Here is a 27111-nt window from a genome sequence, read left to right as displayed (position 1 = left end):
AGAATGGGGTAAGTTGAGCCATTTTTTAAATTCAGTAAATAATATAGTATTATTTCTAACAAAGATCTACATTCAGCATGTTGTGTATCCCTGGAAATAATCAGCATTCATGTAAACATAACCATTTTGAAAACATAGCTTGTCCATAAAAAGTGGTCTCGTGGCACAACTTACCCTGCCCTGCCCTGCGTATGCGGTAAGTTGAGCCGCGAGACGAGCTAAGTTAACCTGCCTGCCTACAAATTTCTGTACAGAATTAAATATTACCACTTCAATGTCTATCTTTACTTCCCAAACACTTAATTCAACACATTCACAATGTAATTTTGTCTTGTAATCATGTTCAGCACCTTTTAACACAGGCTTAACACCTAACAAACACATTTAACATAGGCAAGTCCCTGTTGTTATCTTGTTATCTCAAAAGGTTGCAAGATTGAATCCCTGAGCTGACAAGGTAAAAATCTGTTGTTCTGCCCCTGAACAAGGCAGTTAAGCCACTGTTCCTAGGCCGTCATTGAAAATAAGAATTTGTTCTTAACTGACCTGCATAGTTAAATAAAGGTAAAAAAACAAATATTCCAGTGATAGTGCCTTGGAACAAAAAACATCTATTTGCTCAACTTACCCCATGGCCAACATTTTAACTATATTAGCTCAGGATGCACTTTCTTACTATGTTTAGGACCTCATATTGAAGCTTATGGAGACCCCAATTTATGTATCGAAAAAATGGTTAAATTATCTACTTTGGTTTAGATACAAGCATCATAAATAATTTGACTTGCTGAAAATCTGTTTTTTGTACCTAACTTGTTTAACACTTTTTCCATTTGGTTGGTTCCTTCACAAACACCATGAAATGATAACATCTTCTGAAATATTTTGTCAAATTATTAATTTGGTGTATATATTCCTAGAAACAAACTTACCCCCTTTGGCTTATTGTACCCCACTCTCCCATGTGCCTACACTTAAATGATCATTCTTTAGTGGGGTCATAAGATCTGTGTTTTGTCTGTGTATAGGTCACATTCCAAAAGATGTTTGCTCTACACAAACAGATGGAACGATTGACCATTGATTGCCTCATTTATTGTTTCTCTAATTAATTAAACGTGATCTCGCCTGAAGCCTTAGATACATCATTGGCTTGGGTCACTGTGTCACGCATAGGGACTGAGCTCGCTGGTAACACTGACACACAAACACATATACAATGTAATGTGCAGACTAACACTACCAAACCTAGTCAATACGTTCTATGGCCTCAATTGTCCCATTTGTATAGTAACCTGATGATGCCAACATACTAGCTATGATTAAATAATTGAATGAGATATACTGTATATTATTTAGAAAATTTTGATATTTTGGTTGGCTCAGAGCAGGCCACACGCACATGTACTAACACACACACACGAACTAACAAACACGCACAATCAAACACGCACTAACACACTCAGCCACATAGATGTGTTTTGTACACCACAGCATGACATGTTACCATCAATTGATGCAGTAGTTCCTTTGCCAGTGAAGAAGCTCTATCCTAGCACCTTCCTTCACATAGCAGCTATGTTCGCCCAAGGCCTGCTATACAGATCCAGATCAATGACATGCACTGAGCAGCAATACACCCAAATAAGAGAAAGTACTACAAAAATCAAAGCGGTCGTCATGACAATGGCCTACCCGGGCGGCCTGGAGACAGATTCATTCCACCAATCGATGGATGGTTCTATTCTATCTGTGCATGTGCAGAATCCTGCGGTCTGGAACTAGCGGATGTGTGCCAATGTCTATAGACCTAGAAGAGCCAGTGTCCCACATACAGACCCTTCTTTCCACTTTCAGCATCAGGCCAGACCGACCGACAGAGCAGGACAGCCATAGGATACCACATGCCCAGCTAAGAAGGGGAGAAGAGAGAGACTGAGAAGGGGATATAGAAGAGAAAGAGAAGAAGAAGAGAATAGACAGAGAGGGAGGTAGAGAAAGATTGAGAGGAGAAAGGGAGACGAGTGAGACAGAAGAAAAGTACTTTCTGTAAGAGTAGAGGAAAAGAAGGAGAGATGCCTGCTGCCCTTCTCAGACCCAGAGTGGCCCTGGCCCAGACCAACCTGATCAGCACGCTGCTGTTGTCTCTCTGTCTCCACACCGGCTCCGTCACTGGAGGTAAGGCCACCCAACACCACCACTGTCTGTCTGACCCCAGTGACAACTCACCTTGCTGGGTAGGATGACAGCAACACAGGGTTGAATTGAGATAACAAAACATTTCAGAGCAATGTATTGTAGATGGTCATTGTAGGTGCATATAAACCTTGGGGGCATAGTAAATGTAACAGTGGGAGTGTTTGATTCGTACCAAGCTAGCACATTTGGTTCCTTGGAGGTTTTGGGAACGTATTTTTAGGTTGCCGGTTCAGAGAAAGTTTTACTCAGAGAAACGCTATTACTTTCTTAAAGCTTTCACTGAATGTTTCAATAAGACTTTGCTGGCTTATTTTGAACTCCAAGTACCGTCAGGACACATGGAAATTAATTTCCTTGGGCATTACTCATCAAAAAACAGAGGTATTTTTTATTGTGACACAGCATCAGTGAGCATCAGTATCAATGAGATGCAAACCTATAGGTTGTTATCAATAAAATGTCACTATAAGGTGCAGAGCGTTCGATTTGCCTGCTGGGGGGCAGGGAAACCCTAAGCTCCGCTAAAACCATTGATGGTGCCGTTTTCAAGGGATTGTTAAATACATGTTAAATATTTACTTTAGTATTGTCATATCTTAAAGAGCGTAGTCAGAACTACAAATGTCTGACTATTCCATGTAAAACAATGGTGCACATTTAGCTCCATCGTCCGAGTTATACAGAAAGTAACTCCATGTGTTAAATGATCAGTAAATCATCAATTGATCATGTAATTTCAGATACGCGAGGGTAGCCACACAATATCTCTCAATATTGGCCACCATTAATTGGATATTTGAGTGATATAAAATAAAGTTTAACTATACCTGACAAGTATGAGTGGTTTAGGTCATTTTCCATCCTTTGTGGGCTCTGCTTCTCAAGCATCAGAAGGGCACATTTGCCAATAATGTTTACTTCGCAAGCTACCAGTAGAAACTTTGTACAGTTGGCTAAACATATATTAAGTAGACCTAATGTACTTTTTTCACTGACCAATTTTGGCCTACCTAGCGGCATTAGCTAACATCCCTTTTTCAACATTGTTTTTAAGAGTTTTTCAAGATTGCTGCTGACAGACATGATTGGCTACATTGATTGATTGACCACGTCAAACTGGCTAGCTAACAAATATTGTTTGATTTGCTTGCCGTCTATAGTGATGATGACAGTAGTCCGACAGACAACTTTACCAGGACTTGCCAATGTCAAGCTCTTTCCAAAAGCCTAATTTCTGATGAAGCAAGTTAAATAACATGCCAAATGAAAAGGCTACCCTCACGTATCTGAAATTACATGATCAATTGATGATTACTGGTCATTAAAAGCATGCAGTTACTTTCTGTATAACTCTGTTGATAGAGATAAACAGTTACTTGCTGTATAACTCTGATGATAGAGATAAACAGTTACTTGCTGTATAACTCTGATGATAGAGATAAACAGTTACTTGCTGTATAACTCTGATGATAGAGCTAAATGTGGAATAATTGGAAATGTGTAGACTATGCTCTTCATGAGGTGATGATATTAAAACCAAATAGGTATAGCTAACATTTATTTAACAATCCCTTGGAAACTGCATGTAACTAGTTGTCAATGTTTTAGCGAAGCTGCCCCAGCAGCCAAATCAAACACTCCGTACCGCATTGTGACGTTTTATTGATAAAGACCAATAATCTTCTGTTCCCTATCCATGGATTTAGTCCACTGTGCCACCAGAATAATATTCTTAAAACGTTCTTTGAACGTTTCTAATGTTTTCTTGTGGTTTTTATGTAACGTCTTCTTGAAGTTCTGAGTACATGACTTAAAATAGAACCATGAGGAAACCTGCAGAAAACGTTATGCCGAAGTACTGAAATACCCACGGAAGAACGTTGTTTCTTAGGCGCTAGCTGGGTATCCTGCACTATTCCCAGAAAGTTATGGAAAAGTTGTATGCAAAATAACAATAGGACCACCACGCACTCACCAAGTTCTAAGAAACATATGCTATGCACACTTGACCTACTCCAATTATCCTACCGCTCCAACAGATCCACAGAAGATGCCATTTCCATCACTATTCACACAGCCGTAACACATCTATGTGAGAATGCTGTTCATTGAATACAGTTCAGCATTCAACACTATTGTTCCCTCCAAGCTTGACACCAAGCTCAGAGCCCTGGTTCTTGACACCACCCTCTGCAACTGGATTCTGGACTTCCTGATGGGCAGACCACAACAACCCCTCCTCCACACTGACTCTTAACACAGGGACCCCCAGGGGTGTGTCCTCAGCCCTCTGCTGTACTCTCTGTTCACCCACGACTGCATTGTTTGCATGACACCAACTCCATCATCACGTTTGCTGCTGACACCATGCTTGTTGGCCTGATAACCTATAGGGAGGAGTTAAGTGAACTGGCATTGTGATGCCAGTGTAACAGTATTGTTTCCATCCCTCTCCTCGCCCCTACCTGGGCTTGAACCAGGAGCCCTCTGCACACATCAACAACTGACACCCACAAAGCATTGTTACCCATCGCTCCACAAAAGCTGCAGCACTTGCAGAGCAAGGGAAACAACTACTTCAAGGTCTCAGAGCGAGTGACGTCACCAATTGAAAGGCTATTAGCGCACACCCCGCTATCCAGCTAGCCATTTCCCACCAGTTACACTCACCACCCTTTTGATCTCCTCCTTTTCTGCAGCAGCCAGTAATCCATGTCAACAGCATCAATGTAACAGTTTTGCTTCCGTCCCTCTCTTCGCCCCTACCTGGGCTCAAACCAGGGACCGTCTGCACACATCAACAACTGCCTCCCACGAAGCATCGTTGCCTATCGCTCCACAAAAGCAGAGCAAGGGAAACAACTACTTCATGAGGTCTGATTGAAACTGTCTCTGAGCCTGTTGGTATCTACAAGCCATCAGCGTGCTTAACACTTGAATTGGACTGACCACCTGCACTGACTCTCTGCACCTTAGCACACATGCACTAACTCAAGCACACACATATACACTCATCCACACACACACACACATACATTCATGCTACACACACATCACAACTGCTGCTACCAGGCTCTTATTACGATTGCTAAATAATGCACAATTTCAACACTTGCCCCCAATTTTCCAATTCCCCCTTCCCGAAACAAGTGTAAATATTGTACTATAAAATGTTTAATCTATTCTACTGAGCCATTTACTTTATGTTTGTATTCTTATCTTTTCTTATTTCTTATTGTTGTTGCATTGTCCAGAAGGAACCTGCAAGTAAGCATTTCGGTGGGCGGTGTATACCATGTGTATCCTGTACATACGAGTAATAAAACTTGAATGTCAGTGACTGACATAACAAGAGAAAAACTGCTGATGCAGAACCAAATTTCGAAATTACATCTTGTGGATTGTACCATTCTAACTATCAACAATAAGTTGAGACCCCGACTGAGTTTTGGGAAATTGATCCGCAGGCCTACTAATTGTTTTCAACAATTGACAACTGACACCCACAAAGCATTGTTATAAGACTGCACTAATTGTTACTTACTTGCAGGTTGTTTTCAACAATTAGTGCAGTCTTATAGTAATTTACACTGTCATCCTCATGCCTGTGTGAATCAGTACTGGTTGAGATTTCTGGAAACATTAAGTTAAAGTGTAACTTTACACAAAGGTAACTGATGTTTCTTGTTCCCCTTTCTTCCGGAAAAGGAAGTTTGACCAACAGAAAAAGAGGAACTGCCTCTGACAAATTAATAAAAGCTAAAATAGATCTTCAATTCAAAAAATATACAGTCTCTGAGTCCCATTTGAATCTGGTCAGGGCATGTATCACAGCCTACATTAGCAGCACATTAATCAAAGCTGAATTAAAACTGACCTACGATCACCCAGTGTGCACAGCTGTGATGATTGATCCCATGGATTGGGACTCTACCCCCTACTCCCAATAGTCATGGTGAAGGTTGAGGGGGCATAGATTGGGCTTTGTCCCGTTTCTTTATTTAACGACCATCCTTTCCCCCTCCTTCTCTATCCATGGTGAGGGTGCCCAGGCCATCTCCTGCGTCTATGCCCTTGCTAAAGGGCAAATACACCACTTTTCAACCTCATATTAATTATCTCCAGCATCATACCAGTGTCTGCATGTGAATACGGTAAATGTTTTGGTTTTGTAGAAACAAAAAGTTAAACCATAGAATGTCATTGCCCTTTAAAACCTAAAACATCCTATTCTAGGCATAATGAAGGCTGATGAGACCCAGAATGGTGGCGGGGACACCATCAGCCACTCCCTGGCCCTGGTGCAGCATCTGGAGGCCCTGCTGGCTCAAGGGAATGGCAGTGATGTGGCCCTCAGGGTGCAGGTAGGAAACTAGCCTAGAGAGTTAAAGAGGCCGGAGGGGGGCCGGAGGGCCGGAGGGTTACCGGTTTAAATCCTAGGTCTTACTGGGAAAAATCTGGTGGCTGACACTGTCCTTGAACCTCTCTGTGTATTTATGTATGTGTCTTGGGAGGATAAAGGAAAGAGACAAATCACAGTATTTGTGACTTTAAAAAAAGTAATCTTCTTCTCTTCCTCCTCCTCCTCTTCTTCCAGACAGTGGGAGCAGAGCAGGTAAAGGTGATCCAGGCCCACTCCCTGATGCTGTCCCTGCAGAGCCCTGTGTTCGAGGAACTGCTGCTCAGCCGTAACGGCACCACCCTGGTCCTCCTGGAGACCGCTGAGTGTGCTGCCATCTTCGACAAGTTCATCAGGTAATAATAATAATAATAACAACTAGATGGTAATTGTACATGAAGTACAATTGATGGGACTTGCTTTAACGCTATAAACATATTTTTGTAGTAGTGGTAGAAGTTTAAATAGTTATACTTTACTATTTAAAGCAAAGCAGTTCTAAAGTATGTATGGTTTTGAAAAACATTATAGTAGTGATAGTGTCTGCAGTAGTAATTGTAGTGACTGGTTATAGTTGAAAAGGTAAGTAGATGATAAGTTAGAATAGCCTGAAAGGTTTAAGAGTTACTGTTGGTGAGTTATATTGTGCCCATTTATGCTAATTTCTATCGTTTTAGACAATAAACAATTAAAGAATTTGAAGTTAGGATTTCCTGAACATGTAAAAGTTGGTTTGCTGTATCTAGATTGAAAGGTTCAAGAGTTACTGTTGGTGAGTTGTATTATGCTAATTTCCATTGTTTTAGACAATGAACAATTTAAGAGTTTGAAGTTTGGATAGCCTGAACATGTAAAAGTTGTTTTAGTGTTTTAGAGTTTACTCTTGGTGGGTTATTTATGCAACTGTATATAGTTATAGTTGATAAATATCTTTCAAACACGTGAAGTTAGGATAGCCTGAATGTTTTAAAGTTGATTTTATAGCTTAATCTAGCCCTGCAGACAAAGAATCATATATGTGCATCATTCCCCATATTCAGATAATCAATAATTTTCTAATTGCTTTTGTTTGTGAACCACATTTGGAGTTTTGCAGCTAAAATTGATATGAAGCACATTTAACTATTCCTACTAGTATTGGTATTTTTTAGTTACACAACACACACATTCTCCAGGTTTGCAACATTGTATCATTACTGACTGACCAGGACCTCAGTCCCTATGTCTGTCAATCAACACATTACACCAAGAGCCTTGACAGTTTTGATGATGGTCTCATTAGGGCGCCATCCCACTCTTGACAGTCAGAAAGACCTGCGTTCATGTCAGGCACTAATATCTCATTAAGGTACAAAAATAAACTGATGCCTATATAATTCTACATGTCCCTAACAAGCCTAGCATAAATAATATTATAATAATATGAACGAAAAATAAGCTAAAACAAAGTAGCGTCTATACAGGTCCATTAACCCAAAACGAACAGTAACAATGATGATAGACAATCTGCTTGAATATCCTTGTCTAGTTTACACTACTTGAGTAATGGTCATACACTCTCTCTTTAGACGAGCAGCTGCAGGATTGCAACTTCTGTTGGTGTATCATCTGCTTCACGTTCATTGAGTGTACAATAATATACCTATTCAGTGACTCCAAGCCTGAGAGAATCCAAGCTTGCTGCTTCTCGTATGGGATTGTGTAGAATCCGCTGCAAAGCTGCAACCTGAGCTCCTCCTTCAACTTTACACAATAAATTCGGCACGTAACATTATAGCCACACACTCGCCCTTATGCAGGAATCAGTGTAATGTTACCGATAGCAATGAATCATCAGGTGGATAGATAGATGTAAATGATACGTTCTCCGGACTAATCTAGCAACCACTTTCTTAATGTATTGCCTATAACTGATATGTTTCGCTGCAGCTAGTTAAACAGAACTAAATAACGTCGTTAGCCAGCTCGCAAGCTAGCTTGGTTGATATATGGTTCTTCCACATACCTCTTTTGGACAAGTTTTCCCAGTTTTTTTGCCCCTTATGATTAATATAGGGTTTCCCCGAAGGCCTCAATGTATTTTATTGCCTGTCCTTACAATCCTTTAGTTTGGTTTTTCTTTCCGACATTTTGGCTATTTTCATCGGCAGCAGAAAATGAAAGTGCTTGTCCGTTTTTTTTCCGCGTGAGCCTATTTTGATACAAACAATGCAGTCATTAGCGCATGAAAGTATTGGGAAACCACTTAATTTAATAGAGATTAAACAAATAATAATGTTTGAACGTAATTTAAAAAAATGTCACATATACAGTTGTTCGTCACAAGGGCAAGATTGTAGTCAGTATATTTGTTGTGGTCAGAAGTTATGTAGTTATGGTCAGTAGACTAGTCAGAAGTTGTGTGGTTATGGTTAGTAATTGTGGTCAGTATCTGTATGGTTCAGTTGCTAGGCAACAGCAGCTTGCCAACACTTCTCCCTTATACTGTAGCTAATAAATTTTTATTTTACCTTTATTTAACTAGGCAAGTCAGTTAAGAACAAATTCTTATTTTCAATGACGGCCTAGGGACCACAGGTTAGCTGCCTGTTCAGGGGCAGAACGACAGCTTTGTACCTTCCGGTGACTAGTCCAACGCTCTTACCACTAGGCTACCCTGCCGCCCCATACTAAAATGCAGTTTGTTTGTGTTAAAACTAAATAAATACTGCACATAGACCCACAAAACTTATTTGCTAGATTCGTGACAGTGTTTATAGACAAAGCAAGAAAAGTGAACTTCAACGCGATGTAGTTTATTGGAACGTTATTGGTAAATAATTAATCTGCTAGCTTCTGACATGACTTGCTGCATCTAGAAAGAGAGCAGTTGATGTGTAACTAAAAAAAGCTATATCTACAGATTGATACAAGCTATTCCTAATATTTCTTCTGTTTTGAAAATCGGATAAGTAGATGAACATTTTATATTTTATATGTTTTTGTCTGACTTACTGGGGGAGTGGTCATAGCGGCAGTTGTTTGGAAAAAGAGTGGTAAATGCAGTTACTAAAACAGCTGTACCGTCAGTTCCGTAGTGAATATTTTTGTTCCGTAAACAGATATGAATAACAGAAGTAGACTAAAATATCCCACCCTCTAACTTTTTGTCTAACTTGTTGGGGCAGTGGTCAAAGTGGCAGCTGTCTGCAAAAAAAATTCTGAAAATGTTGTTGATGTTGGTTATTAAATCAACTGTAATTTTTTATCAAATCAAATTTATTTATATAGCCCTTCGTACATCATCTGATATCTCAAAGTGCTGTACAGAAACCCAGCCTAAAACCCCAAACAGCAAGCAATGCAGGTGTAGAAGCACGGTGGCTAGGAAAAACTCCCTAGAAAGGCCAAAACCTAGGAAGAAACCCAGAGAGGAACCAGGCTGTGGGGTGGCCAGTCCTCTTCTAGATGTGCCGGGTGGAGATTGTAACAGAACATGGCCAAGATGTTCAAATGTTCATAAATGACCTGCATGGTCAAATAATAATAATCACAGGCAGAACAGTTGAAACTGGAGCAGCAGCACGGCCAGGTGGACTGGGGACAGCAAGGAGTCATCATGTCGGGTAGTCCTGAGGCATGGTCCTAGGGCTCAGGTCCTCCGAAAGAGAGAGAGAGCATACTTAAATTCACACAGGACACCGGATAGGACAGGAGAAGTACTCCAGATATAACAAACTGACCCTAGCCCCCCGACACATAAACTACTGCAGCATAAATACTGGAGGCTGAGACAGCAGGGGTCAGGAGACACTGTGGCTCCATCCGAGGACACCCCAGGACAGGGCCAAACAGGAAGGATATAACCCCACCCACTTTGCCAAAGCACAGCCCCCACACCACCCTCCTAGGGACGGTATGAAAGAGCCCTAGTAAGCCAGTTACTCAGCCCCTGTAATATGGTTAGAGGCAGAGAATCCCAGTGGAAAGAGGGGAACCGGCCAGGCAGAGACAGCAAGGGCGGTTCGTTGCTCCAGAGCCTTTCTGTTCACCTTCACACTCCTGGGCCAGACTACACTCAATCATATGACCCACTGAAGAGATGAGTCTTCAGTAAAGATTTAAAGGTTGAGACCGAGTTTGCGTCTCTCACATGGGTAGGCAGACTATTCTATAAAAATGGAGCTCTATAGGAGAAAGCCCTGCCTCCAGCTGTTTGCTTAGAAATTCTAGGGACAATTAGGAGGCCTACGTCTTGTGACCGTAGCGTACGTGAAGAATCATTTTTGGGGTTCAAAACCCATATTTGAGTAACAGAGAAGTAGACCAAGATGTAAACGTTTTAACTTCTTCCCTAAGTTGTTGCAACATGGTCAAAGTAGCTGATTGGTGTCAAAAGTTGCATTATTGCATTTACAGTGAATGGAAGATGGAAGTGATGGTGTCACGATGGGGCTTTTTAGAATCTTGAGGAAATCCCAAACAAGGAAATGGAGGACAAAAAGAGTAATATTTTAAAAAGCATAAAAGTGATCAAAAGTTGTGAAGAAGCAACTCAAGTGCGATTGAAGCTGGGGCTTTGCTTTGCAAGCCCCACAATGATTCATTTGATTTATAAAGCACATTTCTCACATCAAAGGCGCTAAAGTGAGGGAGAGCATTGAGTGTGCTGTCTTCTAAGTTTGGGTGAAAAGGGAGACAATCGCATGCGCGCACACACACACACATATATATTAACATATATATACATACATACATACATACATACATACATACATACATACATACATACATACATACATACATACATACATACATACATACATACATACATACATACATATATATATATATATGCATGTATGTATGTATGTATGTATGTATGTATATATATGTATATATATATATATGTGTGTGTGTATATATATATATATATATGTATGTATGTATGTATGTATGTATGTATGTATGTATGTATGTATGTATGTATGTATGTATATATATATGTGTGCGCGCATGCGATTGTCTCCCTTTTCACCCAAACTTAGAAGACAGCACACTCAATGCTCTCCCTCACTTTAGCGCCTTTGATGTGAGAAATGTGCTTTATAAATCAAATGAATCATTGTGGGGCTTGCAAAGCAAAGCCCCAGCTTCAATCGCACATGAGTTGCTTCTTCACAACTTTTGATCACTTTTATGCTTTTTAAAATATTACTCTTTTTGGAATGGGAAATATATATATATATACAGTGCCTTGCGAAAGTATTCGGCCCCCTTGAACTTTGCGACCTTTTGCCACATTTCAGGCTTCAAACATAAAGATATAAAACTGTATTAATTTGTGAAGAATCAACAACAAGTGGGACACAATCATGAAGTGGAACAACATTTATTGGGTATTTCAAACTTTTTTAACAAATCAAAAACTGAAAAATTGGGCGTGCAAAATTATTCAGCCCCTTTACTTTCAGTGCAGCAAACTCTCTCCAGAAGTTCAGTGAGGATCTCTGAATGATCCAATGTTGACCTAAATGACTAATGATGATAAATACAATCCACCTGTGTGTAATCAAGTCTCCGTATAAATGCACCTGCACTGTGATAGTCTCAGAGGTCCGTTAAAAGCGCAGAGAGCATCATGAAGAACAAGGAACACACCAGGCAGTTCCGAGATACTGTTGTGAAGAAGTTTAAAGCCGGATTTGGATACAAAAAGATTTCCCAAGCTTTAAACATCCCAAGGAGCACTGTGCAAGCGATAATATTGAAATGGAAGGAGTATCAGACCACTGCAAATCTACCAAGACCTGGCCATCCCTCTAAACTTTCAGCTCATACAAGGAGATGACTGATCAGAGATGCAGCCAAGAGGCCCATGATCACTCTGGATGAACTGCAGAGATCTACAGCTGAGGTGGGAGACTCTGTCCATAGGACAACAATCAGTTGTATATTGCACAAATCTGGCCTTTATGGAAGAGTGGCAAGAAGAAAGCCATTTCTTAAAGATATCCATAAAAAGTGTTGTTTAAAGTTTGCCACAAGCCACCTGGGAGACACACCAAACATGTGGAAGAAGGTGCTCTGGTCAGATGAAACCAAAATTGAACTTTTTGGCAACAATGTAAAACGTTATGTTTGGCGTAAAATCAACACAGCTCATCACCCTGACCACACGATCCCCACTGTCAAACATGGTGGTGGCAGCATCATGGTTTGGGCCTGCTTTTCTTCAGCAGGGACAGGGAAGATGGTTAAAATTGATGGGAAGATGGATGGAGCCAAATACAGGACCATTCTGGAAGAAAACCTGATGGAGTCTGCAAAAGACCTGAGACTGGGACGGAGATTTGTCTTCCAACAAGACAATGATCCAAAACATAAAGCAAAATCTACAATGGAATGGTTCAAAAATAAACATATCCAGGTGTTAGAATGGCCAAGTCAAAGTCCAGACCTGAATCCAATCGAGAATCTGTGGAAAGAACTGAAAACTGCTGTTCACAAATGCTCTCCAGCCAACCTCACTGAGCTCGAGCTGTTTTGCAAGGAGGAATGGGAAATAATTTCAGTCTCTCGATGTGCAAAACTGATAGAGACATACCCCAAGCAACTTACAGCTGTAATCGCAGCAAAAGGTGGCGCTACAAAGTATTAACTTAAGGGGGCTGAATAGTTTTGCACGCCCAATTTTTACAGTTTTTGATTTGTTAAAAAAGTTTGAAATATCCAATAAATGTTGTTCCACTTCATGATTGTGTCCCACTTGTTGTTGATTCTTCACAAAAAAATACAGTTTTATATTTAGGGTAAAAAAAAAAATTAAATGGAGGAGAGGGAGTTTTACTGTATATGTCACAAATACTTTATATACAGTATTTATGAAAGTGTACAACAGTTCTGTATTTTCATATAGCTTGTGTGACATCTTGTGGGTGTACTAAGTAACTGCAGCCTCTTGACTAATTCAGCATGGTTGGTTGGTGTGAGAATACAGTACATCAATGAGTAGTAAAACCTAATGGTCTATGGAGGAGTCAGCACATCAATCATTGATCATAGTAGTGTTGTCACGATACCACAATTTTTGGCTTCGAAACCGATACTAGGTTTTGTATCTCAATACTTAATACCATCACAAAACTCATTACCAAAATGATACCCAAACTAGAAAACATTACCAACCCCTAAACTCCGTATTTTCCGCTGGCTGCCCCACCACCAGACAAAGCACTGAGCTAGGCTGAAACACCTGCATTTTGGAGCTGCCATACTCAAGAATGCAAAAAAGAGACCAAATTTGTACATGGCATTATTAACTCAATGATTATTTATATTTTTATATTCTCAAACTGATATGTGACACGTATTAATAATACCAAAATAACATGCAAAACAAGGAAAAATTATATATTTAAATAATAAACAGTACAAGTCAAAAGTTTGGGCACACATAGTCGTTCAAGGGTCTTTGTCTATTTTTACTATTTTCTACATTGTAGAATAATAGTGAAGACATCACAACTATGAAATAACACATATGGATGTCAGGATTTGGCCAGGGTTGTTCCGGGTTTTGGTCACTAGATGCCCCCATTGTGCTTTTTGACCTTATGTTTTTTCCCTTGTTCCCCATTATTATTTGCACCTGTGCCTCGTTTCCCCTGATTGTATTTAAACCCTTAGTTTCCCTCAGTTCTGTGCTCTGTGTTTGTATGTTAGCACCCAGCCCTAGTGTTCTGTGTATTCTTGTCGATTCCGGTGGATGCTCTTGTGGAATTCTGTTTTTGTTTTTGAGTATCTCTTGAGGCTTTTTTGTGCTATTCCTACCACCTTTTGGATTTGCCATTTTTTGTATTGAAGGACTTCTCCTTTTTACTTTATTAAATACACCGTCTTAAGTACTGCTGTGTCTGCCTCATCTTCTGGGTTCTGCTGACTATTCGTGGCTCAGTTGGTTAAGTGACTGTTTTTCACTCCGGAGACCCAGGTTCGTAACCGGGTCCTGACAATGGAATCATGTAGTAAGCAAAACAAGTGTTAAATGAATCAAAACACATTTTATATTTGGGATTCTTCAAAGTAAACACCCTTTGCCTTGATGACAGCTTTGCACACACTTGGCATTATCTCAACCAGCTTCACCTGGAATGCTTTTCCAACAGTCTTGAAGGAGTTCCCACATATGCTGAGCGCTTGTTGGATGCTTTTACTTCACTCTGCGGTCCAACTCATCCCAAACCATCTCAATTGGGTTGAGGTCGGGTGATTGTGAAGGCCAGGTTATCTGATGCAGCTCTCCATCACTCTCCTTCTTGGTCAAATATCCCTTACACAGCCTGGAGATGTGTTGCGTCATTGTCTTGTTGAAAAACAAATGATAGTCCCACTAAATGCAAACCAGATTTGATGGCGTATCGCTGCAGAATGCTGTGATTGCCATTCTGGTTAAGTATGCCTTGAATAGGGCCTCCCGGGTGGCGCAGTGGTTAAGGGCACTGTATTGCAGCGCCAGCTGTGCCATCAGGGACCTTGGGTTCGCGCCCAGGCCCTGTCATAACCGGCTGCGACCGGGAGGTCTGTGGGGCGACGCACAATTGGCCTAGCGTCTTCCGGGTTAGGGAGGGCCTTGTCGGTAGGGATGTCCTTGTCTCATCGCGCACAAGCAACTCCTGTGGCGGGACGGGCTCAGTGCGCGCTAACCAAGGTTGCCAGGTACACGGTGTTTCCTCCGGGACATTGGTGCGGCTGGCTTCCGGGTTGGATGTGTACTGTGTTAAGAAGCAGTGCGGCTGGTTGGGTTGTGTATCGGAGGACGCATGACTTTCAACTTTCGTCTCTCCCGAACCCGTAGCGATGAGACAAGATAGTAGCTACTACAACAATTGGATACCACAAAATAGGGGAGAAAAAGGGGGTACATTTTTTATTTTTTTTAAAGTATGCCTTGAATTCTAAATAATGCGGAGATAATCTGTCTCACAAAGACACAGCGTTTGAAACCAAAAATTTGGACTCATCAGACCTAAGGACCTAAGGACTGGTCCAATGTCCATTGCTCGTGTTTCTTGGCCCAAGCAAGTCTCTTCTTATTATTGGTGTCCTTTAGTAGGGATTTCTTTGCAGCAATTAGACCTTGAAGGCCTGATTCACACAATCTCCTCTGAACAGTTGATGTTGAGATATGTTTGTTACTTGAACAATGTGAAGCATTTATTTCGGCTGCCATTTCTGAGGCTGGTAACTAATGACCTTATCCTCTGCAGCTGAGGTTATATTGGGTCTTCCTTTCCTGTGGCAGTTCTCATGAGAGCCAGTTTCATCATAGCGCTTGATGTTTTTTGCGACTGCACTTGAAGAAACTTTCAAAGTTCTTCAAATCATCTGGATTGACTGATATTCATGTCTTAAAGTAATGATGGACTGTCGTTTCTCTTTGCTTATTTGAGCTGTTCTTGCCATAATATGGACTTGGTCTTTTTAGAAAATAGGGCTATCGTCTGTATACCACCCCTACCTTGTCACAACACGCATTAAGAGGAAAGAAATTTCACATATTAACTTTTAAAAGGCAGGCCTGTTAATTGAAATTCCTTCCATGTGACTACTTCATGAAGTGGCAACTGAGTGGCACGGCGGTCTAAAGCACTGCATATCAGTACTAGAGGCGTTACTACAGACCCTGGTTCAATTCCAGACTTTAGGAGTATGCTTGGGGTCATTGCCCATTTGGAAGAGCCATTTGCGACCAAGATTTAACTTCCTGAGATGTTGCTTCAATATATCCACATAATTTTCCTTCCTCATGGTGCCATCTATTTTGCGCAGTGCACCATTCCCTCCTGCAGCAAAGCACCCCCACAACATGATGCTGCCTGCCCCGTGATTCACGGTTGGGATGGTGTTCTCGGCTTGAATGTTCTATTTTTGTTTCATCAGACCAGAGGACATTTCTCCAAAAAGTATGATCTTTGTCCCCATGTGCAGTTGCAAACTGTCGTCTGGCTTTTTTATGGTGGTTTTGGAGCAGTGGCTTCTTCCTTACTGAGCAGCCTTTGAGGTTAAGTTGATATAGGACTCGTTTTACTGTGGATATAGATACTTTTGTACCTGTTTCCTCCAGCATCTTCACAAGGTCCTTTGCTGTTGTTCTGGGATTGATTTGCACTTTTCGCACCAAAGTACGTTCATCTCTAGGAGACAGAACGCATCTCCTTCCTGAGCGGTATGATGGCTGTGTGGTCCCATGGTGTTTATACTTGCTACTATTGTTTGTACAGATGAACGTGGTGCCTTCAGGCATTTGGAAATTGCTCCCAAGGATGAACCAGACTTGTGGAGATCTACAATTTTTTTCTGAGGTCTTGGCTGATTTCTTTTGATTTTCCCATGATGTCAAGCAAAGAGGCACTGAGTTTGAAGGCAGGCCTTGAAGTACATCCACAGGTACACCTCCAATTAACTCAAATGATGCCAATTACCCTATCAGAAGCTTCTGAAGCCATGACATCATTTTCTGCAAGCTGTTTAAAGCCACAGTCAACTTAGTGTATGTAAACCTCTGACCCACTGGAATTGTGATACAGTGAAATAATCTGTCTGTAAACAAGTGTTGGAAAAATGACTTGTGTCATGCACAAAGTAGATGTTCTAACCGACTTTCCAAAACTATAGTTTGCTAACAAGAAATTTGTGGAGTGGTAGAAAAACAAGTTTTAATGACTCCAACCTAAGTGTATGTAAACTTCCGACTTCAACTGTATAAAATATATTTTGATTTGTTTTACACTTTTTTGGTTACTACATGATTCCATATGTGTTATTTCATAGTTGTCATGTTCACGTTATTATTCAACCATGTAGAACATTTTAAAAAAGAAAGAAAAACCCATTAATTAGTAGATGTGTCCAATCTTTTGATAGGTTTTTAGCTAAACAGTTGAAGCTCAAAACCTTCCTTGAATGACCAGTCGCCACTGCTGCCAGGCCATTGCAGGATATCTTGGTTGACTCATTTTCCCCAGCTTTGTAAAGACTACAACCTGATAGGAGCAAAACTTCCTTGTTCCCACCCTCGAAGGCAGTCTTTTGAAAATTGGAACTAGTTTACAGGTGCGATGTTATTGCGATGTCACTGACTATCCTCAAAGATTGCTAAAGAATTATTATGAATCTGATGATTCCTCCTACCAAGCAGAGCTGGACGTCGAAATGTTAATGTAATGGCCGTCGTCGGTGGAAGAAGGTGAGGACCAAGGTGCAGCGTGGTAAGTGTTCATGATTTTTAATATAATCAAAACTGAACACTAAACAAAATAACAACTAGGAAGACCGAACAAACGAAACAGCCCTGTCTAGTGATGACACAGAAAATAAACACCCACGAAACACAGGTGGAAAAAGGCTACCTACCTGATTCTCAATCAGAGACAACTGACGACACCAGCCTCTGATTGAGAACCATACCTGGCCAAACTCAAAAACCAACCTAGAAAAACAAAAATAGACTGCCCACCCCAACTCACGCCCTGACCATACTAAAACAAAGACAAAACAAAGGAACAAACTAAGGTCAGAACGTGACAGTACCCCCCCCCATACTAAAACAAAGACAATACTAAAACAAAGACTAAAACAAAGACAAAACAAAGGAACTAAGGTCAGAACGTGACAGGCAAATGCTCTTTTTAAATAGGAACATACAGACCTATTTATTTCTAATGAAATCAAAGTTTATTTGTCACGTGTGCCGAATACAACAAGTGTAGACGTTACAGTGAAATGCTTACTTACAAGCCCTAACCAACTGTGTAATTTCTAAGAAAAAATAGGTATTAGGTAAACAATAGATAAGTAAAGAATTTTTTTTTTTAACTGTAAAATTACAGTGAAAATAACAGTAGCGAGGCTATATACAGGTGGTACTGGTACAGAGTCAATGTGATGGGGAACCGGTTACTCAGGCTCAGTGCAAATAGTCCGGATATCCATTTGATTACCTGGTCAGAGCAAATTAACTGTCTTGAATACAAGCAATGTTTACTTATTTCCTATAGTAACACACTAATGGGCTGTTTTATTCAAACATGTTGACTGTTTTTAGTCAGTACACTTGTAAATTGTTTTAAATAGAAAACACCATTATATACACTGCATTTGAAAAGTATACTTTTTCCACATTTTATTACGTTAAAATTAAAACATTTTACTCATCAATTTACACACTCTACGCCATAATGACAAATCAAAAAATGGTTTCTAGAAATGTTTGCAAATTTCTAAGTAATAAAAACTAAAATACCTTGTTTACATAAGTATTCAGACCCTTTGCTATGAGACTCGAAATTGAGCTCAGGTGCCTCCTGTTCCCATTCATCATTCTTGAAAAGGTTTGACAACTTGATTGGAGTCCACCTTAAAAAAAGTCTGCAGCATTGAAGGTCCCCAAGAACATAGTGGCTGTTACATCCATCGTCGGAATGAGACCAAAGCGCAGGGTGGAAAGTGTACATCTTCTTTATTTTTTATTTTTTTAAATAAACACTAAAAAACAACAAAAGATAAACAAGCGTAAAGTTCTGCAGGGCTATACAGCTACTGTGCAAAAACAAGATCCCACAAACTCAGGTGGAAAATGGGGGGATGGAAGAACCTTCCAGAAGGAGAATATTCTCTGCAGCACTCAATCAATGGTGGAGTGGCCAGACGGAAGCCACTCTTTAGTAAAAGGCACATGACAGCCCACTTGGAGATGTCCAAAAGTCACCCAAAGGACTTTCAGACCCTGAGAAACAAGATTATCTGGTCTGATTAAACTAAAGTTGAACCCTTTGGCCTGAATTTACATTTACATACATTTACATTTAAGTCATTTGGCAGACGCTCTTATCCAGAGCGACTTACAAATTGGATGCCAAGCATCACGTCTGGAGGAAACCTGGCACCATCCCTACGGTGAAGCATGGTGGTGGCAGCATCATGCTGTGGGGATGTTTTTCAGAGGCAGGGATTGCGAGACTCATCAGGATCGAGGGAAAGATGAATGAAGCAAAGTACAGAAAGATATAAAGGTCTGAATACTTATGTAAATGTAATATTTCCATATTTAAAAAAAAAACATTTTCCCAAATTTCTAAAAAACAGTTTTTGCTTTGTCATAATGGGGTATTGTGTGTAGATTGATGAGAGGGGGGAAAAACAATTGAATACATTTTAGAATAAGACTGTAACCTAACAAAATGTGGATAAAAGTCACAGGATTTGAATACTTTCCATATGCACTGTACATATGTACAACAGCTAGCAATATCTATACCACAACGCAGTTGTGAGCATACTAGGCATTCTCCACCAGAGCTGTTGCAAGAGAATTTAATGTTCATTTCTCTACCATAACCTGCCTCCAACCACGCCAGCCCAGTACCTCCACATCCAACTTCTTCACCTAAGGGATCATCTGAGAACAGCCACCCAGACAGCTGATGAAACTGTGGGTTTGCACAACGAAGAATTTCTGCACAAACGGTCAGAAACCGTCTCAGGGAAGCTCATCTGTGTGCTCGTCGTCCTCAACAGGGTCTTTACCTGACTGCAGTTCGGTGTCATAACCGACTTCAGTGTCAAATGCTCACCTTCGATTGCCACTGGCACGTTGGATAAATGTGCTCATCTTTACCAGGCAGATGACTGACAGCGTGTATGGCATCATGGGGGCAAGAGGTTTGCTGATGTCAACGTTGTAAACAGTGCCCAATGGAGGCAGAGGGGTTATGGTATTGGTAGGCATAAGCTACGGACAATTAACACAAATGCATTTTATCGATTGCAATTTGAATGCACAGAGATACCGTGAAGAGAACCTGAGGCCCATTGTCGTGCCATTCATCCACCGCCATCACCTCATGTTTCAGCATGATAATGCACAGCCCCATGTCCCAAGGATCTGTACACAATTCCTTGAAGCTGAAAATGCCCCAGTTCTTCCATGCCTGCATACTTAACAGACATGACACTCATTGAGCATGTTTAGGATGCTCTGGATTGACAGCGTGTTCCAGTTTCTGCCAATATCCAACAACTTTGCACTGGCATTGAAGAGGACTGGGACAACATGCCACAGGCCACAATCAACAGCCTGATCAACTCTATGCAAAGGAGATGTGTTGCGCTGTATGAGGCAAATGGTGATCGCACCAGACACAACAGACTGGTTTTCTGATCCACACCCCTACCTCTTTTTACAGTATCTGTGACCAACAAATGCATATCTGTATTCCCAGTCATGTGAAATCCATAGATTATGAATTTATTTCAATTGGCTGAAATCTTAGAAATTGTTGCATTTTGCATTTATATTTTTGTTCAGTGGATATTATACTATAACGTCAGTCTAACCGAATATGGATGTTATGTTGGTTGAATGTTCCAGGCAGGTTCCAGAATGTTCTTCAACTGGTGAACCTCTTCTTGTGTTCGGTAATTGCAGCTGGTTTAGCCGGCTTTGGCGCTGTGGCGATGTTGGCAGGGATGTTGAGTTTCGGGGGCTGTGACTCTGGCTCCTTGTAGACAACCCTCTGGTCCTTTCTGCACTACACAGCCAGGTGGACAAGCCTGTTGTCCACATTCTTCACCATCTTCTGCTTCAACCGCTTGCAAAATATTTGTTTGTACTGCAAGTCTCCTGGAAAGTCATGAAGACTGATCATGAGGATACAATAAACCATGTTAGTCTTTAAACAAAAAAGGGCACAGTAGACTGGTATGCTATTTTTTACACTCACTACCAACAATATAGTGAATAGGCTAGAAGAGTATACTAACAACCCCTCTCCCCCATGCTAACGAACTGACTGCAAAGGTGTGAAAAGGTTGAGAAATACTTGTCTGGTAGATAGTTTAGTGTATTGGTGATTTTTTTCTTCTTTGTGTCAACAGATCATGCATATTAACCTTCACACACAATACTCACCACCCAACAGCCACCATTCAGTCGCCCACACCATCCCCTCCTTACTAATACCTCATTTTCTCAAATGTAGACTTCGCCTGAACAATCAACTAAGCTTCCACAATACAGAGAAAACTACAGTAGAAGTTATAGCCTACTTGTAAACACAGCAACTATGACAACAAGACACGGACCATGTTTATGTCTAGCTCCAGTATATGTATTTGCTCATCATGGAGTCATTGAAAGATTTAGTAGATTTTAGTAAGATTTTATAAGGTGACACACTTTTTCCTGGTGCTGAGCTTGATGTTGAGGCCGCTGCAGATATTGATGGGATCAGACTCTAAATATAACACATATACTCACATTAGCCTCTACAGTAGTTATTTAACAAGCTAGCGCTTAGTTAACGTAACCTAACAAAGCTAATGTTAGTTTGCAAAGTTACAAATCACATAGCCAGATAGCAGCTTGCTAATTACATTGATATGCTTCGGAATGTCTAGCCAGCGTATTATGAAAGCTAGCTAGATAGATTTTAGTTTAGATAAATAAACAAATGTAGTTCGCTAGCTATGACATGACCATGAGTTGAGACTTCAGTTCCTTTTCAAAATCCTCTGGCTGAAAGTGCTGGCTTCAAACACAAGTAAAACTTTACATGAATGTTAGATGATCAAAGACTGTGTATGTTGCCTGTGTGTGTGTGTTACAGGTACTGTTTCAGTTGTCAGTTCAGTTCAGTTATGATATAGACTGCATCAAGTGCAAACGTAAACAGTATTTATCCCTAACCAAGTTTCTTCTGAGAGACTGAACTCGAACCCCCTGCTCTTCTTTCTCTCTATCCTTCTCTCCTAGTATTATGGAAGGATCTTCCTGTGTATCCCCATTGTTGTTTTCCTCTCCTTGGTTTTAACATAATATACTGAACAAAAATTTCAACTGGAAGAACTTGTCCCGATTTGTATTTTTAAATCATTGATGAATGATTTTGAGACTGATTCCCTGACCTGTCAATGTTTTTAATTTGCTGTTTTTGATTTTGTTATACTCTTGTGAATTCTATGGTTTTTACTAGATTACTTGTAGTTTTTCAGGTTGTTTGTCTGTCATTTTTGTAATGACTTGGTGCTGCCTATCTTGGCCAGGACGCTCTTGAAAAAGATATTTTAAATCTAAATGAGCCCTTCCTGGTTAAATAAAGGTTAAATAAAAAAATTAAAAATCGCAACATGCAACAATTTCAACAGATTTACTAAGTTACACTTCATATATAAAGGAAATCAGTCAATTGAAATACATTCATTAGGCCTTAATCTGTGCATTTCAAATGACTGGGCAGGGAGCCATGGATGGGCCTGGGAGGGTATAGGCCCACTCACTCAGAATTTGTTTTTCCTCACAAAAGGGCTTTATTAGAGACAGAAATACTCATCAGTTTCATCAGCTGTCCGGGTGACTGGTCTCCGGATGTGGAGGTCCTGGGCTCGTGTGGTTAAACGTGATCTGCTGTTCTGAGGCCGGTTGGACATACTGCCAAATTCTCTACAACGACGTTGCAGACAGCTTATGGTAGAGAAATTAACATTGCATTCTTTGGCAACAGCTCTGGTGGACATTGCTACAATCAACATGCCAAATGCACGCTCCCTAAAAACTTGAGACATCTGTGACATTGTGTTGTGTGACAAAACGGCACATTTTAGAGTAGCCTTTTATTGTCCTTAGAATAAAGTGCAGCTGTGTAATGATAATGCTGTTTAATCAGCTTCTTGATATGTCACACCTGTCAGGTGGATGGGTTATCTTGGCAAAGGAGAAATGCTCACTTACAGGGATGTAAACAAATGGGTGCAGAGCATTTGAGAGAAATAAGCTTTTTGTGCGTATGGAACATTTCTGGGATCTTTTATTTCAGCTCATGAAACATGAGACCAACACTTTACATGTTGTGTTTACATTTTTGTTCAGTATACAGTATATTTGTTGTTCCATTGTCCAACTAAGAGTTGTTGAATATCTATTAATCTCCCCCTTCTCACTCTCTCTATCCAGGTACCTGTATTGTGGAGAGATCTCCCTGTGTCTGGAGCAGGCCACCTCTTTACACAAGCTGGCCACTAAGTACCGCGTCCAGGGCCTTCAGCAGGGGGTCACCCAGTACATGACCCAGAATCTGGCCAGCAACTCCCCTTCTGGACATGTGGTGGAATGGTACTGTACCGTTTATTTATTTAATGTTTATTTAACCAGGTCCCATTATTTAACCAAGTCCCATTGAGGTCAGAAGATGTCTTTCACAAGGGAGACCTGTATTTTCATTATGACATCCATACATTAGTCTTTACAATAAAGATTGCATTTATTAACAACTAGTTCAACTTGTAAAACATATACTTGACTTAAATAATTGTTATCACTATTCCAGGTACAAGTACGTAAATGCATCAGTTGGTAACATGAAAGCATGGACTGGACTATTTGTTGACACCATTGCAGGTACTATTACCTAAGTGCATCGGTTGGTATCATGGAAACATGGTCTGGACTTTTTGTTGACAACATTGCAGGTACCAGTACGCCCTGCAGACTGGAGACGTGGCCCTGAGGGACAGCTGTCTGCAGTACCTGTCCTGGAACCTGTCCTCTGTGCTGCAGAGTGGGGAGTGGACGCATGTCAGCAACGACCTGCTCATGACCCTGCTGCAGCGCTCAGACCTCATCCTGCAGGTACGCCTGATCTCAGATCTGTTTGAGAGTCATTCCTCACAAAACTCAGACAACAACAAATACCATCATTTGGGCGATTTTCACGAAATGTAATCCATTGAATAGTCCTTTCTTAACGCATATTTGAGAAATAATTAATGAAAGTCTGCATATTTATGACATTTTGGCCTTTCATCTGTAGATGATACAAAGCAAAAAATACTGTCATATGAATCTTTGCTGCTTGCTCTGTTATGAGCAGGGGCCGTAATAGCAAAACGGGGTCGCATTTTCAAAATGCAGGCCAAGAAAAAAATCTGCGTTTTAACCATTGAAAGTCAACAGTGTTATTTTTCTTCAATAGAGTGATCAGGGATGTGCAACTATAGTTTTCCTTCACACAAAATACATTAGTGCAACACATTCGGCAGAAAATAGCTTCATTTTCATCAGATGACAACATAAGTGCAAAGCTAAATTAGCTTATGTAGTGGGCAGTCATTTTTTTACATGTGCATATAAAGTTTATATTATATTATAAATATCTCACATCACACGACTCGTAATAAGAATAAGCAATTAACCTATTAAAATGTTTATCTGACTCCATAAAAATAATGAAAATATATCTGCAAGCTTTAGGCAATGAGTTGATGTAGACTAACAAGAATTGGTCTTGAGAATGGTCTACAGTACATTCAGAATGTATTCAGACCCCTTGACTTTTTCCGCATTTTGTTACGTTACCACCTTATTCTAAAATGTATTAAATTGTTGTTTTCCACATTAATCTACCCAATAATTACAAGAAAAAAAAGTTTTTTAGAAATGTTGGCAAAAACATCTGAGATAAATAAGTATTCAGTACTTTGTTGAAGCACCTTTGGCAGTGATTACAGGCTCAAGTCTTCTTGAGTATGATGCTACAAGCTTGGCACACCTGTATTTGGGCAGTTTCTCCCATTCTTCTCTGCAGATCCTCTGAAGCACTGTCAGGTTGGATGGGGAGTGCAGCTATTTTCAAGTCTCTCCAGAGATTGGGTTCAAGTCTGGGCTCTGGCTGGGACACTCAAGGACATTCAGAGACTTGTCCCAAAGAAACTCCTGCGTTGTCTTGGCTATGTGCTTAGGGTTCTTGTCCTGTTGGAGCAGGTTTTCACCAAGGATCTCTCTGTTCTTTGCTCCGTCAACTTTCTCTTAATCCTGACTAGACTCCTAGTCCCTGCTGCTGAAAAACATCCCCACAGCATGATGCTGCCTCCACCATGCTTCACCGTAGGGATGGTGGAAGGTTTCCTCCAGATGTGACGCTTAGCATTCAGGCCAAATAGGTCAATCTTTGTTTCATCTTGTTTCTCATGGTCTGAGAGTCTTTAGGTCCAAGCGGGCTGTCATGTGCCTTTTACTGAGGAGTGGTTTCCGTCTGGCCACTCTACCACAAAGGCCTGATTGGTGGAGTGCTGCAGAGATGGGTTGTCCTTCTGGAAGATTCTCCCATCTCCACAGAGGAACTCTGGAGCTCTGTCAGAGTGACAATCAGGTTCTTGGTCACCTCCCTGACCAAGGCCCTTCTCCCCTGATTACTCAGTTTGGCCGGGTGGCCAGCTCTAGGAGGAGTCTTTGTGGTTCCCAACTTCTTCCATTTAAGAATGATGGAGGCCACTGTGTTCTTGGAGACCTTCAGTGCTGAAGACATTTTTTGGTACTCTTCCTCAGATCTGTTCCTCGAGACAATCCTGTCTCGGAGCTCTACGGACAATGCCTTCGACCTTATGGCTTGATTTTTGCTCTAACACGCACTGTCAACTGTGTGACCTTATATAGAGAGGTGTGTGCCTTTCCAAATCGTGTCCAATCAATTGAATTTACCACAGGTGGACTCCAATCTAGTTGTAGAAACATATCAAGGATGATCAATGGAAACAGGATGCACCTGAGCTCAATTTTGAGTCTCATAGCAAAGGGTCTGAATACTTTCCGATTATATTTGTGTCTAATGTAATACTGTCTGCAAAATGAATTTCCCCGGCCTGTGGGAACAATAATGTTTTAAAAATGTGACTTTGAATTGCAGAGTGAAATGGAGCTCTTCGCGGCACTGGAGGCCTGGATCAACCAGAACGAACCGGATGCTCTAACGGCCGAGAACGCTCTGAGAGCCGTCCGTTATGCCATGATGCCCCCTCTGGAGCTCTTTCGCCTGCAGACCCAGTCTCCTGTTCTGGCCCGCTACCAGGAGTCGGTCCGGGACCTCCTCTACCAGTCCTACCAGTTCCACTCCTCCTCCCCCCTCCACATGGCCAAGTACTTTGATGTGAACTGCAGTCTCTTCATGCCCAGGAACTACCTCTCCCCTGCCTGGGGGAGTCCTTGGGTCATTAACAACCCCATGAGGGACGACCGCAGCACCAGCTTCCAGACGCAGCTGGGCCCCAGCGGCCATGATGCCAACAAGAGGGTGACCTGGAACTCCCTGTTCTCGCCCCGTTGGTTGCCCCTCAGCATGAGGCCAATGTACTCCGAACAGGGTTCCACACAGCCGACACGTGTTGACGGAGGCCGCCTGCGCATCATTATTACTCCCGCTACGTCGAGTGCAGAGTTTGCCGGGGTGAGCTTCCAGAAGACGGTGGTGGTGATGACGAGGAAGCAGGGAAAGATGGTGGTGAGACATGTTTATAATTTCCACCAGAGCACCGAGGAGACTGGTGACTTCCTGGTGGAAGCCGATCTGCACCGTAAGACATCTGAGTACCTGGTCGATGGTTCCCTCCATCTACACATCGTGGTGAAGCCGCTCTACCAGACCCTCATAGCTACAAAGAAATGACCACCTTCACTCTTTCTATGCGTCCCAATTCTCTATCCT

At 41.2% G+C, this 27111-nt stretch overlaps 1 protein-coding gene across 1 annotated transcript; it reads left to right on the top strand.

Moving 5' to 3' along the window:
- The first annotated feature begins 2075 nt into the window (after positions 1 to 2075).
- On the top strand, positions 2076 to 27072 carry btbd17a (BTB (POZ) domain containing 17a). The gene is made up of 6 exons (XM_064932906.1): positions 2076 to 2178; positions 6436 to 6563; positions 6797 to 6954; positions 23589 to 23747; positions 24104 to 24263; positions 26317 to 27072. Exons 1-6 carry the CDS (start codon positions 2076 to 2078, stop codon positions 27070 to 27072), a joined length of 1464 nt encoding a protein of 487 aa, XP_064788978.1.
- The last annotated feature ends 39 nt before the right edge of the window (positions 27073 to 27111 follow it).

This window comes from Oncorhynchus masou, chromosome 24 (assembly GCF_036934945.1).
Source record: "Oncorhynchus masou masou isolate Uvic2021 chromosome 24, UVic_Omas_1.1, whole genome shotgun sequence".
NCBI classification, from domain to species: Eukaryota; Metazoa; Chordata; class Actinopteri; order Salmoniformes; family Salmonidae; genus Oncorhynchus; species Oncorhynchus masou.
This window is presented reverse-complemented; position numbering and strand designations above follow the sequence as displayed.